General features: G+C 47.6%; 1 protein-coding gene across 3 annotated transcripts in view; it reads right to left on the minus strand.

The window, feature by feature from the left end:
- Window positions 1-1,295: 1,295 nt before the first annotated feature.
- The window catches only part of SP2 (Sp2 transcription factor), a 30,616-nt gene continuing 15,930 nt past the window's right edge, over window positions 1,296-15,981 (minus strand). For all 3 annotated transcript variants that reach the window (XM_070389748.1, XM_070389750.1, XM_070389749.1), the window contains exons 2-7: window positions 11,873-11,949; window positions 10,082-11,056; window positions 7,284-7,596; window positions 5,798-5,972; window positions 5,378-5,571; window positions 1,296-1,731 (exon numbers count right to left, since the gene is read on the minus strand). In XM_070389748.1, the coding sequence (XP_070245849.1) occupies window positions 1,631-1,731; window positions 5,378-5,571; window positions 5,798-5,972; window positions 7,284-7,596; window positions 10,082-11,056; window positions 11,873-11,949 (1,835 nt within the window). In that variant the 3' untranslated portion in view covers window positions 1,296-1,630. The remainder of the gene's footprint in view (window positions 1,732-5,377; window positions 5,572-5,797; window positions 5,973-7,283; window positions 7,597-10,081; window positions 11,057-11,872; window positions 11,950-15,981) is intronic.

Here is a 15,981-nt window from a genome sequence, read left to right on the forward strand (position 1 = left end):
GGGTTCTGGCCTGGCCCTCCACTCTGGGAAGGGATCTTGGGGAATTGTTTTCTCCAGATTCTTTAGCCTTCTGCAAGTGAATGAGGTGAAGTCCTTTTGGGTTTCTCTCCCAAGCTTCTTATTAACGGGCTCGGAGGCCAAAGCTCTCCTCCAGGGGTTGGAGAGTTGAGTGGAGGAATTCACATGCTGGTAAGGAAGGCATTGCTATTGACTTGAGCCTGTGGACAGAGTCTGCCTGCTTTGATCTGGGCAAAACCAGGCAAAACAAAGCAGAAACTCCTGCACCAAGCCCAGCCCTCTGGAGTCCCACCAGGTGGTCTGGGGGCTTGTGCCAAAGCCAGGTCCATGTGGCTGAGGCCCTTTCTGGGCTGCGTCCTGGATTTGCCAAGGGCAGAAGGGCAAGGCCCCACCCTGGTCCCAGTGTGGATTGCTCTGAAGAGACCAGGGCTCCCTTCTCAGGATTCCCTGCTACCAGGGAAAAGACAAAGGAAGCTGCATTGCCAAGTTGCAGATTTTGCCTCAGGCAACTAAATTTATTAGCAAGAAAAAATTTTTGTCAGCCCAGCGCTGACCAACAAAGTACATCGTTAATAAAGGATAACAAATCTGTCACTTAATTCATAAAACATACCTCAAGCAGTTACAACTAAAAATAAAGTTGGATTTTTGTTTTAATTTAAAAGCCTCAAAAATAACAAGCAATATGTTTTTAAACATGTAGTAGACACAATTGTCTATTATACAATATACACTGTACACAAGTAGGGCTCGGGCTGGTCAGGGTTGGGGAGATGATGGGGAGAGGGAGGAGGTTCAGGATGGGAAGGTGTTTCATCTGAATCCAGATTTGAGTTGAAATGCTGTGTCATTTAGAAAAGAGAATTGCTAAAGTGAGAAAAAAAATTCATATGCTCATCATTGCCCCCCAAAAACCCTAAACTAAAAGCAGGCATGGGGGAGGTGAGTAGCAAGGACAGGAAGAAGGGAGCAATTAAATAAACGTCTTTAAAGCACACACACTACACAGTGTTCATCATCGGAAGTAGAGTATAAGGCAACGCTCTCCATAGAAAAAGGGGGATCAGGGAGTGGGTGGGTAGCTTTACTTTTAAATAGAAAGTTGGAATGTGCTGGAGGAGAGTCAGGGTGGGGTGGGGCGTGTGGAGTGGAGGCGGACTGGCTGCCAGTGGAGCCCTGGGTGCAGGGCCCCGGACGTCCAGGCGCCCGCAGTGGCCGAGGGGGCCAGGGAGGTACAGGAGAGGGAGGGGGCATGGCACGATGCGACTCCGGCAGTGTTGGGGGGAGGGGGCTCACTTTGCTCCTCGACGGAGTGAAATTCATGTTTTTCCTTTGGAAATAAGGGTTCCCACTCGTCCTGATTTAGAACGTCTCATTGGGCATGGCCAGTGTCCATGGTTTGGGCAGGCCAGGAGCTTGTGGTGAGAGGGGAGGGCCAGGGCGGAGCCAAGGGGCTTCAGAAGGAGGTGCATATGGGGCAGCAGAGCCCCTTCCTGTGGGGACAGTCGCACAATAGGAACGGGGGTTGAGGCGGGCCCATGACAGCGTGGGCCTCCTTTCTGCCAGAGGCCCAGGCAGGTCTGCATCTGTGGGGCCTCTGCCTCAGTTGGCCTTACAAGTTCTTCGTGACCAGGTGGGTCTTGTAATGCTTGGTGAGGTGGTCACTCCTCATGAAGCGCTTCTGACACTGGGCACACTCGAAGCGTTTGTCCCCTGGGAAGAGGAGATGCCTGTCACTCACAGATATGTGTCCCTCTGCCTAACCCCGGCTCAAAGCCCTCTCCCCTCTGACCTGCCAGCCTGAGCACTAACAGCCCGAATCACACCCACCAACCGGGCTGGGTTAGCTACTGTTCTGAGTATTGACTCCGAGGCTACAGAGGGTGGGTGAGACCTGCCCCTCCTACTGGCCTCGCGTCCCAGGCCCAGGCCACGTGTCCCAGGCCCAGGCCACGTGTCTGCTCACTGGGAGCATCTGCCAGAAAAGCAGTTCTCAAAGCATGTGCTGTGGACCACTGGAGGCAGCCAGGTTTTAAGTGGTAGATGGATGAACATTTTTCTACTTTATAGTTTTGTATTTATTTGTCAGTACATTAAAACACTTAGTTATGGTCTCAAGTCTGTGATGTGAAAAGTTAATCCTTCATTGGACATAAAAGAGTAAAAATAGTGAAATGATTTAAGGAAAATCATTTGTTAAATAACAGTAGGAAAGCTGGGAGCCAGAGGGCCTGGGCTGAACCAGCTCCACCAGTCACTGGCTATGTGACCCTGCGCCCGCTCCATGCCTCAGAAAATGGGCAAAATCATAGTACTGTTCGCATAGAGTCGTATGGCAATTAAATTACTTAATGAGAAAATGTCTAGGAGATTGCAAGACTGAACATCGACATCTTAGGAATCAGTGAACTAAAATGGATGGGAATGAGTGAATTTAATTCAGATAACCAATTCCTTAGAAGAAACAGAGTAGCCCTCATAGTCTACAAAGAGCCCGAAATGCAGTACTTGGGTGCAACCTCATAGACAACAGCATGATCTTGGCTTGTTTCCAAAGTAAACCATTCAACATCACAGTAATCCAAGTCTATGCCATAACCACTGATGCTGAGGAAGCTGAAGCTGACCAGTTCTATAAAGACCTACAACACCTTCTAGAACTAACACCACAAAAAGATCTCCTTTCCAGTATAGGGGTGGAATATAAAAGTAGGAAGTCAAGAGAGACCTGGATTACAGGCAAGTTTGGCCTTCAAGTACAAAATTAAGCAGGGCAAAGGCTAACAGTTTTGTCAAGAGCACACACTGGTCATAGGAAAAGACCCTTTTCTAAGAACCTAAGAGACAGCTCTATACATGGACATCACCAGATGGTCAACACCCAAATCAGATTGATTATATATTCTCTGTAGACAAACATAGAAAAGCTCTATACAGTCAGTAACAACAAGACCTGGAGCTGCCTGTGGCTCAGATCATGAGCTCCTTATTGCAAAATTCAGGCTTAAATTGAATAAAGTAGGAAAAACCACTAGGCCATTCAAATAGGACCTAAATCAAATCCCTTGTGATTATACAGCAGAGGTGATGAATAGATTCAAGGGATTAGATCTGGTAGACAGAGTGCTTGAAGGACTGACGGTGGACGGAAGTTTGTAACCTGTACAGGAGGTGGTGACCAAAACCATCCCCAAGAAAAAGTAAGAAGGCAAAATGCTTGTCTGAAGAGGCTTTACAAATAGCTGAGGAAAGAAGAGAAGCAAAAGGCAAGGGAGAAAGGGAAAGATAAACCCAACTTAATGCAGAGTTGCAGAGAATAGCAAGGAGAGATAAGAAGGTCTTCTTAAATGAACGATGCAAAGTAGAGGAAAACAACAGAACAGGAAAGACTAGAGATCTCTTTAAGAAAATTGGATATATCAAGGGAACATTTCATGCAAGGATGGGCACGATAAAGGACAGAAACAGTAAGGATCTAACAAAAGCAGACAAGATTAAGAAGAGGTGGCAAGAATACACAGAAGACCTATACAAAAAAGATCTTAATGACCCTGATAACCATGATGGTTTGATCTTTCACCTACAGCCAGACATCCTGGAGTCTGACATCAAGTGGGCCTCAGGAAGCATTACTACAAACAAAGCTAGTGAAAATGATGGAATTCCAGGTGTGAGGAGATATTTAAAATCTTAGAAGATAATGCTGTTAAAATGCTGCAGTCAATATGTCAGTAAATTTGGAAAACTAGGCAGTGGCCACAGGACAGGAAAAGGTCAGTTTTCATTCCAATCCCAAAGAAGGGCAATGCCAAAGAACGTTCAAACTATCGTACACTTGGGCTCATTTCACATACTAGCAAGGTTATGCTCAAAATCCTTCAAGCTAGGCTTCAGCAATATGTGAACTAAGAACCTCTAGATCTACAAGCTGGGTTTAGAAAAGACAGAGGAATCAGAGCTCAAACTGCTAACCTTTGCTGGATCATAGAGAAAGCAAGGGAATTCCAAAAAAAAAAAAAAATCTACTTCTGCTTCATTGACTACTACTCCTTTGACTGTGTGGATCACAACAAACTGGAAAAATTCTTAAAAAGATAATACCAGACCATCTCACCTGTCTCCTGAGAAACCTATATGCAGGTCAAGAAGCAACAATTAGAACTGGACAGGGAACAACTGACTGGGTTCAAAATTGGGAAAGGAGTACAACAAGGCTGTATATTGTCACCCTGCTTATTTAACTTACATGCAGAGTACATCACATGAAATACTGGGCTGGATGAATCACAAGCTGGAATCAAGACTGCTGGGAGAAATACCAACGTCAGATACGCAGATGATACCACTATAATGGCAGAAAGTGAAGAGAAATTAAAGAGACTCTTGATAAGGGTGAAAGAAGAGAGTGAAAAAGCTGGCTTAAAACTCAACATTCAAAAAAACTAAGATCATGGCATCCGGTCCCATCACTTCTTGGCAAATAGAAGGGGAAAAAGTGGAAGCAGTGACAGATTTTATTTTCTTGAGCTCTAAAGTCATTGCAAATGGCGACTGCAACCATGAAATTAAGACACTTGCTCCTTGGAAAGAAATCTGGACAGCATATGAAAAAGCACAGACATCACTTTGCCAACAAACGCCCATCTATTCAAAGCTATCGTTTTTCCAGTGGTCATGTACGGATGTGAGAGTTGGACTATAAAGAAGGCTGAGTGCCGAGAAATTGAGGCTTTCAAATTGTGATGCTAGAGAAGGCTCTTAAGAGTCCCGTGGCGTGCTAGGAGGTCAAGTCAGTCCTAAAGGAAGTCAACCCTGAACACTGGAAGAACTGATGCTGAAGCTGAAACGCCAATACTTCGGCCACCTGATGCAAAGTGCCAACTCACTGGAAAAGACCCTGACGTTAGGAAAGATAGAGGCAAAAGGAGAAGAGGGCAACAGAAGATGGGATGGTGAGACAGCATCACCGACTCAATGGACATGAATCTGAGCAAACTCCTGGAGAGAGTGGAGGACAGAGGAGCCTGGTGTGCTGTAGTCCATGGGGTTGCAAAGAGTCAGACATGACTTAGAGACTGAACAACAACCACAAAAACATGCTTGGCACAGTGCTTGTTAAATAACTATGCAGCTATGGCAGAAGTCATCAAGGCATGCAGTGCAAGTGACCTCACTGTGGGAAACACTGTGAAAAAGGCAAGGCTTGTGAGAATCTCCCGGGTAGTCCTGCACTGGAGAAGCAGTCTGTACCCTGCGCTCAGTGGGGCAGTATACCGTGGCCAGGCCAGAAATCTCCACGTTGCTGGTGGGGAGCTGACATGGGGTGGGTTGGAGGGCGCTGCAGGGGAGGGAAGCAGACCTGTGTGGGTGCGGGCATGCCGCTGGAGCTCGTCGCTCCGTGTGAACCTCTTGCCACAGAAGAACCAGTTGCAGACAAAGGGCCGCTCGCCGGTGTGCAGGCGCACGTGAGCCCGCAGCAGGGACGTCTTACGGAAGGTCTTGCCGCAGTCGGGGATGTGGCACACGTGCTTCTTCTTGCCCTGCTCTCCAGACCTGGGAATTGGGTTGAAGGTGGGGTAGAGGAACAAGCAGAGAGAGTGGGAGGTAGAGATGGGGCAGGACAGGATAGAGAGAGGACGTGGGGTCAGGCCGGACAGCACAGGAAGGGGAGGAGGCCAGGTGGCAGGAACTGCTGCCTGTCCCCTCTCTGTGTTCCAGAGAGGGCTTGGGGAACAGGGCACACTCTGGGCTGGCCACCTGGCCAGTTGCCTCAAATTACCTCTTGTCCCCGTCCTTGCAGTTGGGACACGTGCAGGCCATGCGGCGCCGCTTTTCCCCAGGCTGGGTCTCTCCAGCCAGGGCCTGTTCCATCTGCAGCTGGATCTGGGTGGGGCTCAGCCCACTGATGGTCAGGTTGTTTCCAGATACATTCTGCACAGTCAGCTGCTGCTGTCCTATGGGAAGGACGGGGGCAGAGTTCAGGGTGAGGAAGCTGAAAGGTGCAGAGGAGGGAGCCTGACCCCTGTCTGGCCTCCTGCACAGGGTGAGGTTGAGAGTCATAGTGGCTAACAGTTTTCAGCCTGCTGTGTGCCAGATACCATTTTAGAGATCTTAAATGTTGGTGATGGACAGGGAGGCCTGGCATGCTGCAATTCATGTGGTCGCCAAGAGTTGGACACGACTGAGTGACTGAACTGAACTGAAGCTTCATAAGCCCATGAAATAGGTACTGCTGCTGCTGCTGCTAAGTTGCTTCAGTCGTATCCGACTCTGTGCGATCCCACAGACGGCAGCCCATCAGGCTCCCCCGCCCCTGGGATTCTCCAGGCAAGAATACTGGAGTGGGCTGCCATCCCCTTTTACAGATGAAGAAACTGAGGCTCACAGTCACACAGCCAGAACTTGTAGAACTTGGCTCTGAACCCAGTCATCAACTTCATAGTCAATGCCCAGAACCACCATGCTACACAGGCTGAAGTCACTTCCAGACACTGCCCACCTGGGTCTTATCTTGAAACGCTTTCCCAGAATCTCCTCCAGCTTTAGGTCCTTGTGAGACACCAACTCTGCTCCCAGAAAAGCATCCAGGAATTATTGTTCATAGAGGGAGAGACAGTGCCTTGCGCTCTGGAGTAAGTCAAGTCCCCCAGGACTTGCACAAAGCCATCAAAGCAGGGGAGTGCCTGCAGGTGAACTCCTCCCAGCTGCTAAACCAAAGGTGTAAAGTGCCCAAAATTCATTTGAAAGGATGAAGGGAGGAGATTCAGACAGATTCAACTACTCTGAATAGTGCCCTTCACCCAGCTAAAGAATGCAATGAACCATTTTTGCTCAGTAACTAGTGTTTTATTAGCTGCAAGGTGGCTTTCATACTGAAGATATTACTAAATATTGCCACCGAACTGAGTGCCATACAAGCCAGTCTTGCTACCAAAGGCTCCCTTCTCTTCTATCAACCTTAAGTCAAGGCTTTTCTTCAAGTACCTTTACCCAGAGCCTCCCTTGAACATGTCTTTGGTCTGCACCAAACTATTTTGTACGCATATGTTAGCTGGAAAGTTTTCCTGAGTGCATCTTATGCTCGCCATCATATTCAAGGTCTTTAGCTGTTGGAAGGGCCAACATGTGTCTTAAACTATCTCACAAAGCTGCCATAAGGACCAAGGAACATGCTTCTGAGATGGAAGGGACCAGGCAAACATCAGGCCCATGTGTGGGACGCACAGGCATGCTGCCCACACCCCGGCCCAGGGGCCTTCCCTCACCGCCAGTGTTGGTGATGGTGACGGGCACGCCCTGGACCTGGACACCATTGATGTTGATGGTCTGCATGGCCTGGGCCGCCGCTGCCAGCTGTGCTGCGTTCAGGCTGATGATGCTCCCAGCAGGAGCGATCTTTGGCAGGGGTCGTTCTTTTCGGAGAATTGCAGCCGAGTGCTTTTTGCTGGTCCCACTCAGATGGGCAGCACGGGACGCGGGGCTGCTACAAGTGGTGGTGGAGGCAGTCGCAGCTGTTGCTGGGGGGCTGTCCTGGACAAGGACCGTCTGTACCTCACCAGAAGGCGTACGGATGTAGACCTGGGAGGGGCCAGAGAGAAAAAGTCAGTGCCCCCTGAGAGTCCTGGCACCTGCCACGTTTCAATGCAACACCATCTCCCTGCCCCAAGAAAGAAATGGGGACCTCTTTGTCCACCCAAGTCTTCTCCAACTAGCCCAGACCTACATTTGCCCGCTGCTGATGCCCAACAAACAGGGCTGATGGCATCCCTGTACTAAGCTGACAGATGTTATCTGCTGATTTGAAACAAAACAGTTTACTTAGCATAGAAAAATATAATGCCAAATCTCCGAACTGAAGAATTAGAAGGCAGCTAAATGATGATCTCACAAAAGATGCACTGTGAATGCTCTTCGAACAAATGAAAACAGCCTTTAGAAGATCCTTTTGCCACAAAGGAATCACTGGGGCAAGTGGTGAGACCTGAATGGAGTCTCTGAATTAAAAGTTAGTGTGCATCCTTGCTGGTTTTCTATGCTTGATGGTTGTGCTGTTGTTATATAGAATGTCCTTCTTGTGTATAAGAATTACACACTTTCTATAAAACATTCGGGAGTAACAGGGGCAAGATGGCAACTTATACTCAAATGATTTGTTAAAAAAAATTCTGCTATGATTTTGATTGGAGTTATTATTTTTTTTGATTGGGATTATTTTTGATCCTTGGATTATTTAGAACCAGATTTCTCAGTTAAAAGCAAACAAACCTCATGTTATCTATTATTAAGTACACATCTCATCCTCAATTTTCTGGTATGTGCCTGCCCCTTTTGAAAATCATTGCTAAAAAAAAAAAATCACTGCTATTTTCTGCATATCTGAAATTTCTGTTACTAGAACATTTTCTTTCTCACAATATAGAGCAGAGTCCAACACACTTTTTCTCTAAAGGGAAGATAATACATACGTATTTTAGGCTACGCAGGTCTTGAGGTCTCTGTCTTACAGTGAATAACCACACAAATTGGCCAGATGTGACCTCAGGACTGAGGACTGCGAATCTCTCTCATAGAGAGTACAGTACACATTTTTAAAAACATGCATATCCTTTGACCCAATTTTAGGAATTTATTTAGTGATAAGATTGGAATTAGCCTAGAAGATCCATAGTTAATAGCTGGGTTTTAGCTGGATAACAGACAGTACCTCAGGAAATATACGATCATTAAAACATGACGTTGTAGCGCTAATCTTTCTGCACATGTATCCTTACTTCCTTAGGAGGACCCCGATTTTAAGCCCTGTCTCCATCAGTCTCAAGACCCGGAACCTTAGGGGAGAGAGGGAGGCACCTGGAGGCTGCAGCACCTGAGCAGTCTTGCCTCAGTTCTTCACCATCAAGGTAGGTCTGATAAGGGAGGCTCACACGTGCTACAACAAATTACACTGATTCATAGAAAGCCACTTGGCAGTGTGCAATATACCAGAAGGGAGGAGGCACTTAAGGGCAGGCCTCAGATTTCCTCCCCAGGGTGCTTCTTCACCTGCACAACTCCCTACTGTCATCACTCACCCCGATGCCCTGGTTCTCTCTATAGACAGCTGGATTATAAATTCCTCCATGGCAGAAGCTGGTTTTTTATATTCAAAAAGAAATCCTTATACAATTTTAACTGTAGCCCCTGCTACACATAACATAGTGAGCCAGGGTGGAATAAGGGAAAAAAAGTGTGGGTCTGAAATCTGAGTTGAATCCTGGCTCTTTATGTTGAATCCACTTATTTGTGCTCTATTAGATCTGGATATTAATAATTTCTCTGAGTTTCAGCTTCTCCATCTGCAACATGGGCCTAATCTCTGGCTTTTACTAAATTTACACAAAGTATAAACGCTGCCCTGCAGAGCCATATAAATTTGAATATTACAGCCCCCTAATAAATGCCAAAAGTAAGTTCCTGTTTAGGTCAGCATCACAGATGGATGTATCCTAAATGTTCCTGCTATAAAGCTAGGGAGGAGTGCCTCTTCTGAACTTTTGTCATTAACAATGATTAGCATTTTTCTCATTAGTTTTCTTACTTTATATCAAATTCTATGATTCTGACTAGAATTTTTTCACTCTTACTATCATTCTGAGTATGTAGTTCTAGAATAAAAAAACTTTTTTGCGGCATGTGGGATTTTAGTTCCTCTACAGGCATTAAACCTGTGTCCCCCTGCAGTGGAAGCAGAGTTCTAACCACTAGATTGCCAGGGGAAGTCCCTGAACTTTACATATCTGCCACCTACTCATCCCCCTACCAAAAGACTCCCCTAAAGGAAGTTTTCAAAATATGGGTATATATGCATGTTGTACTTGATTTCTAAAGACAAGCAGTATGTGGCCCTACAATCTGGCAGAAATGGGCCCTTACTACCCATCCCAAACGATCCTGACTCCCAACGCTGAGGTCAGATGGGAAGATGCACCAGCATCACCTAGAAAAGCGAGCCAAGTGGAACGGAGCATCAGCCATTTAGAGCTGAGGAGGAGAGGGAAGTGCTGCGGAAAGGTCAGCGTGATACCTGAGTAGGTGACGGCTCAGCAGCCTGGATCTGGAAGTTCTGGGAGGGCTTCTGGGGGACGGTGGGGAGTGTGGCGGACGCTGCCTGTACCACCCGCAGGGCCTGCTGTGGAATCTGCACCACCTGCTGCTGCTCGGCCTTGGGGGGCACCACCTGGACCTGCTGGACCACGGCTGGCTGGCCCCCGCCGGGGCTCTGAACAATGAGCAGGTTGTTTCCTGCTTGGATAATGTTGTCTGCGGTGGTCTCGATCAGCACCGTCTCCACCTGCTCGGCCACAGCCACAGGGGGCTGGGCGGCAGGAAGACTCTTCTTCCTGGCTTTCTTGTTAGTCTTAGACAGTGGGGCAGGGGGGCTCTCCGTGAGGAGCTGAGTGGCGGCCCCGGGGTCGCTGGTGTTCACGAGGTTGTTGACAGGCAGAGTAAGGGTCACATTGCCACCGCCACCTGTCAGCTTCACCACATTGGCCCCGCTCTGTGCTGGAGTGGTGGTCGTACTTGACTTCTGGACAGGGGCTGGCTTGATGGGGACGGGCTTGTGACTGGACGGGGACGGGGTGATGATGGCTTGGTTGGTGCCAGGGATGATCTGGATCTGGTTGGTCAGACTGGGCTGCACCTGGATGGTCTGAGGACTGCTGGCCTGGATCTGAGGGACCGCCTGGTACTGGATACTGGTGTTCGATCGGGTCCCTTTGTTGACCACGGTGGGATTCTGGATGGCAAACACCAGCTGCCCCCCAGGGTAGGACGTGCTCAGCTGTGACCCCTGAATCTGAAGTATGTTTCCCTTGGAGGACAAGATTCCAAAACTATTCTTGCTGGGGCTGAGAGGGAGAGGGGCGGGTTTGATAGGGACGAGTTTCCGTGGAGTGGGCTGGGGGGGAGCAGGAGGCGTCACCGCAGCTTCAACAGCTGGAGGGCCGATTTTGCTACATGTCGCGGCAAGCAGCGCTAAGGGAGATGGCTGGGAGTCCTGCAAAACACCAGGAGGAGACCAAGAGTGAGATGTGAGGCCTGCTGCCCAGGAGCCCCACCCTTTAGGATCCTCTCCTCCTGGCAGGCTCCTCCCCACCTGACGAGTGGGGTGCCAGCATCCTTCCCCCGCAGTTGTCCCAGTCTCCCCATCCCCAGTGGTTTCTCCACTGAGGAATTAACAGAGAAAAGGTGGAAAGTGTCCTTCTCAGGAAGGAACTCCCCAGAAGCACCCCTTGACAGGGTGAACTAGCAACATGAGCTGACCTCTTACTCCCTGGGCCGAATGGTGTCTAATGGGGACCTGGAATCACCCTCAGCTTCTAGATGGAGCTCTATTAGCCTCCACCCCACCCCAGCGATAAAGGATCCTTGAGTCATCAAGTGAGGAAGCACTGAGGCAGGGAAGGAGAGAAAGACAAGTGGAGGGGACAGGAGGAATAAACCCTTTGGAAAAGTGTTTTCCAGTGCTTGGGACATGACATTTTCGATGGAGGAGGGCTGCTCTTTCGAAGCTACAAGGAAAGAGCCTCTGGGGTACAGGGACAATCTCTGTTTTCCTTGTATGGTCAGTGGGGACTGGTGGAAGGACCTTGAGTTGCATTCTGCTTTTCCTCCTGACTCAATTGTTGCACCTTAGATGAGCTACCTTGGTTTCTTAGGTCAGAAAAAGTGAAAAACTGAACCCAACTGGTCTCATAGCCTTGGGGAGTTATAGTGAGCCAGCACAGAGCTTCAGTTGTGGTTTCATGTCAGCTTCAGCAAGTCCTTGCAGGCTAATGCAGCCCCCAACCCCCAGAGCCCACTGCCCACTCGCCTGGGTGGTAGAGGCGGCAGGCTGCAGGTAGTCACTGGGACTGACAGCGGCAGTGGCAGCCATGCTGGTCTGTGGATCTGTTGGAAGAGAAGAGATGGAGTAATACTCATGGTGCTTGACAAGAACCCTAGTCCCCTGGCCTCAGATTTTCTTTTTGCCTCTATTTGCTGTTGCTTCTCCATGAGAGGTTGATGACCTTTCCCCACACTACCCTACTCAAAGTTAGCAACCCTACAAAGACCTCTCTTTCTCAGACTTAGCCATCCAGGCTGTGAGGACAGCTGGTCCTGCCTCCACTGGGCTGTCTTCCAACCATCAAAAAGTCTAGAAGAATGTAAAGATACCGAGACTATAAAAACATGGGCTTCAGTAACTAAGCGGTGCCACCTAATGGAGCCCTCTCTGCCAGGCACTGCTGACTCTCCCCAGCTAGACTGGAGCCCCTGTACGGTGGGCAGGGGCGTCTCCCCCAGCTATTCCTGTAGCTCTGACAAGGGCTTCTGCTCACGCCTGCTGTAACCAGATGCCAAGCCAGTCTGGGAGAGAAGCATCGCTGAGCTGGGATCTCTGACAAGAAGGACACATCCACTCCATGTAAAAGTCTAGATCGCTTTATGCTCAGCCTTTATCACATGAACACAATGGCCTAGGTATCGAGCTATATACATATATATAGAGAGCGAGCGAGCACGCATATGAATAATTACTTTAAATGAACTTATAGTTTTACATAGCATGATAGGCATGGCCCCATAGTATCACCGAGACTAGGAGAGTTAATAACAATGTAATGAGAATGAAAATTTCAAAAATCCTACTTTTTTTTATATGTGTATGTAATTCTATATATGAATACAGCAGTGAAAAAATCTATTAAAAAAAAGGCTAAAATGTTAAAAGCCATTATCTCCTGGTGGTAGATTTTTGCTTCATTTAAATAATTTTCCCCATTTTTCTGTATTTTCTCATTTCCCCACAATGAATATACTCTACTATACTTTCATTTTAAATAAGGAAAATAAAGAACGTTGAGCAAGTAATGAAGGAATCTCTACTCTGAACTTAGGTCTGATCTAAGAGAAACATTAGACAAGTAAAATGGAAATCAGGGGAATCTGAGACTCTAAGCCATCTTATAGTTTATAGATCACAAGAAAAAGAGCACCATGCAGAGAGTCAGACTTGTATACACCTCAGACCTTTGGAAAGCAGGTTTCAGGAAGTACAGAAACAAGAAGGGCATCACTCAGAGACGGGAAGAGGCAGAACGGCTCAGGCATTGAGCGCTGGGAACCACTCACAGTTTGGCTGGTCTCTGACTTCTCTTTGGGAGAATGATTCTTAAATGAGAAAAGGTAAAGAAAAGGTAAAGCAGCAAACTGCAGCCCAGGACAGGTTAGTAAGCAGGCTTGTCAATGCCTTAGACGGTTTCCAGGCCCCGAGGCCACATGAGCTGCACTCCACAGTAGGCAGAGACTTTGCAGCAAACTGTGTGAGGAGCCAGAGGGCAGCTCTGGGCAGATCGCACAGGTGGATCCTGAAACATTACAGACACTGATCCTCAGCAAAACCCTAGAACAAATGACTAAACAGCACTACTATTACTAAGGTAAGGAAGGCAGTGATCTCAAGGAATAAGCATGGGGTTGCTAAAACCAAGTCATACTGAACAAACCTGTTTCTTTTTTATGGGGTTTTGGATGGCTACACTGAGAGAGTAGTATACAAAAGCTCTGTATCAACAGGGCATTTGATGGAAACGGTCATAGTATTCTAATGAACAAGGCAAAGAACTACATGCAGGATAATAGTCTAGTTTGGGGGCTAAGCTGAACATGCCTCCACCTAAGCGCTGAGATCCAGTCTGTCCTGAGCAGTGTGCTGCTGTGAGGTCATCCAGGGTCTCCTGCTAGAGCTGGGTCTCCCAACCGGGTCGGCAGGGTTCCCCTCGGAGGCTTTTTCTAGCAGAAAGTTTTATTCTTGTGTTTTCACTGCGATGATCATCTTTTAAAAATGAACATATACTGGGACGTCCCTGGTGGTCCAGTGGTTAAGATTTCGCACTTCCACTGCCGAGGGCATGAGTCTGACCCCTAGTCAGGGCTAGGATCACGCACTGACTTGTGAGGCAGCCAAAAAAGAACATGTAACTACAGATGAGTAACTGCTGCGTAACCAAGATTCGCACATTTCTGGGCCTCTGTGAGTTGTGCACAACTGTACTGGTACCAAGTGGCACCACTCTAACTACATGGGCTTAAGACAACTTGATTCTGCACATTTAATTCAAGGCACATTTATGCAAAGTGATGGATGATGGCTCTTCAGAAGCCTCGGAGGACCACGTCGCTGGACACTAGAGACTGCAGGGTGGGTGTGCAGAACCCAAGGAGCCAGGGTGTCAAATCTGTGCTGAACGTACACTGACAGCAGCAATTTAGGTTCAGTCAACTTCTCCCCCCACCAAATGATGCTGCTGATTTTATTGGCTTTTCTTTAGTTATTGAATTAATTTTATAGGAACTACATCTATGAACTGATAAACAGATTATTATACATAATTACGGTAGGTTGCAGCCTTACAGTGTAAACAACCTAAGTTGACTGAAAAAACATCTTCCCTTTAGAGCAGTGTTTAAACTATTTAGACCATGAACCACAATCATAAAAACAATTTACATCAAGACCCAGTATATGCACATACACCCCCACGTACTTCCCCGTCCTGTGCTCATGCAGTAAGAATTTCCTGAAATAAAATTTGCCCTTGCTACATGTGATGGGCTTTGATATTTTTCTACTCTATTTCACTTTTTTAAATGCCAGTTGTGACTCACTAAATTGGTTTTGTGCCCTACAGGCTGGAATCATGGCTTCAAAGCAGTCTATCCACCACCCAAGTTAGGGAAACCATGCAAAAGACCTAGAAGGCAAATTAACTTTATGGATGTCACAAAACTGAGGATTGTAAACACAATGGGTGTCTGTACGAGGGTTCAAAGAGAACTTAAAAAAACTGGTATGTGCAGTGCTTAAGAGCATGAGGCTCCAGACCAAAATGAGCATTCAGACTGTGGGACGGCCGGGGCATTCCTCTCCCAGCCTCAGCACACCACCTGTAAAACAGAGGTAAGGTCGTCCTGACACGATTCTAGGAGGCGTCAGTAATGAAAAATATTGAGCCTAGAGTGGGTAATCAATAAATGGTGGTTTAAACTTTGAAGTTGAGTAAACACTGCATTTCAGTTAAGAAGAGAAAAAAAATCACATGCATATAGGACAGGAAGACAGAGCTTAATCGTGTTTCTCAAGTGAAAAAGCCCCAGTGGTTTTGACTCAAAGTTATATGGGAAGCAACAGAACCTAGATGTGGTTGCCAAAAAAGCTACTGCAATCTTGGGCTGCATTTCCAAAAGTTCAGTCATAGAAAATAATAGTCCTCGTCTGCTCTGTACTGGGCCCCGCCTGGAGTGTCGGGTTCCGTCCTGAGGGATGTTTTGAAAGAGGGATTTTCAAGCGGAGCTTGAGGGCAGCTGTGGTGGTGACCAGGACACCAGAGCAGCAATATCCACCAGGACATCTATTCCACACATGTACTGAATGAGAAGAACCAAGACTTTGGGGTGGACATTTCAGTTTTCTAGAGGGGAGAACTTTCAAACACTGGGATCAGTTGCCTCTTGAGGTAATGTTCTCCCTTCTCTGGAGTCATTTAGCCAGAGGTGCGATGTGTGTCCCTCCGGTGGGGTGGGAAGGTGCATGAAATGATCTGATCTGAGAATTTAAATCTTTTTATAATCCTCAAACCTCACTGCAGATAAAAACACAGGATGAGTTGGTTGCTGGCAGGGCTGGGAAGGGCAGGCAGGGGCTCTTCCAGGAGGCTCCCCTGGGCTCAGGTTCACTTAGCTAAAAATGGCGAATGACTCTCCCTCTGACATCCCCTGTTATGAAACAGGAGGACACCAGGAAAGGATAGAGTGCAAACAAAATGAAAACTGGCCCAGTGCTTATTCACCTCCCTTTCCCATCCCTCTCCCTCTGCGGTCATTAGCACCCTGGAGTCAAAGTGTCTAGAGATTCCACTGGGCTGAGTGGCTTTTCAGTTA

Source organism: Bos mutus, chromosome 19 (assembly GCF_027580195.1).
Source record: "Bos mutus isolate GX-2022 chromosome 19, NWIPB_WYAK_1.1, whole genome shotgun sequence".
Classification (NCBI taxonomy): domain Eukaryota; kingdom Metazoa; phylum Chordata; class Mammalia; order Artiodactyla; family Bovidae; genus Bos; species Bos mutus.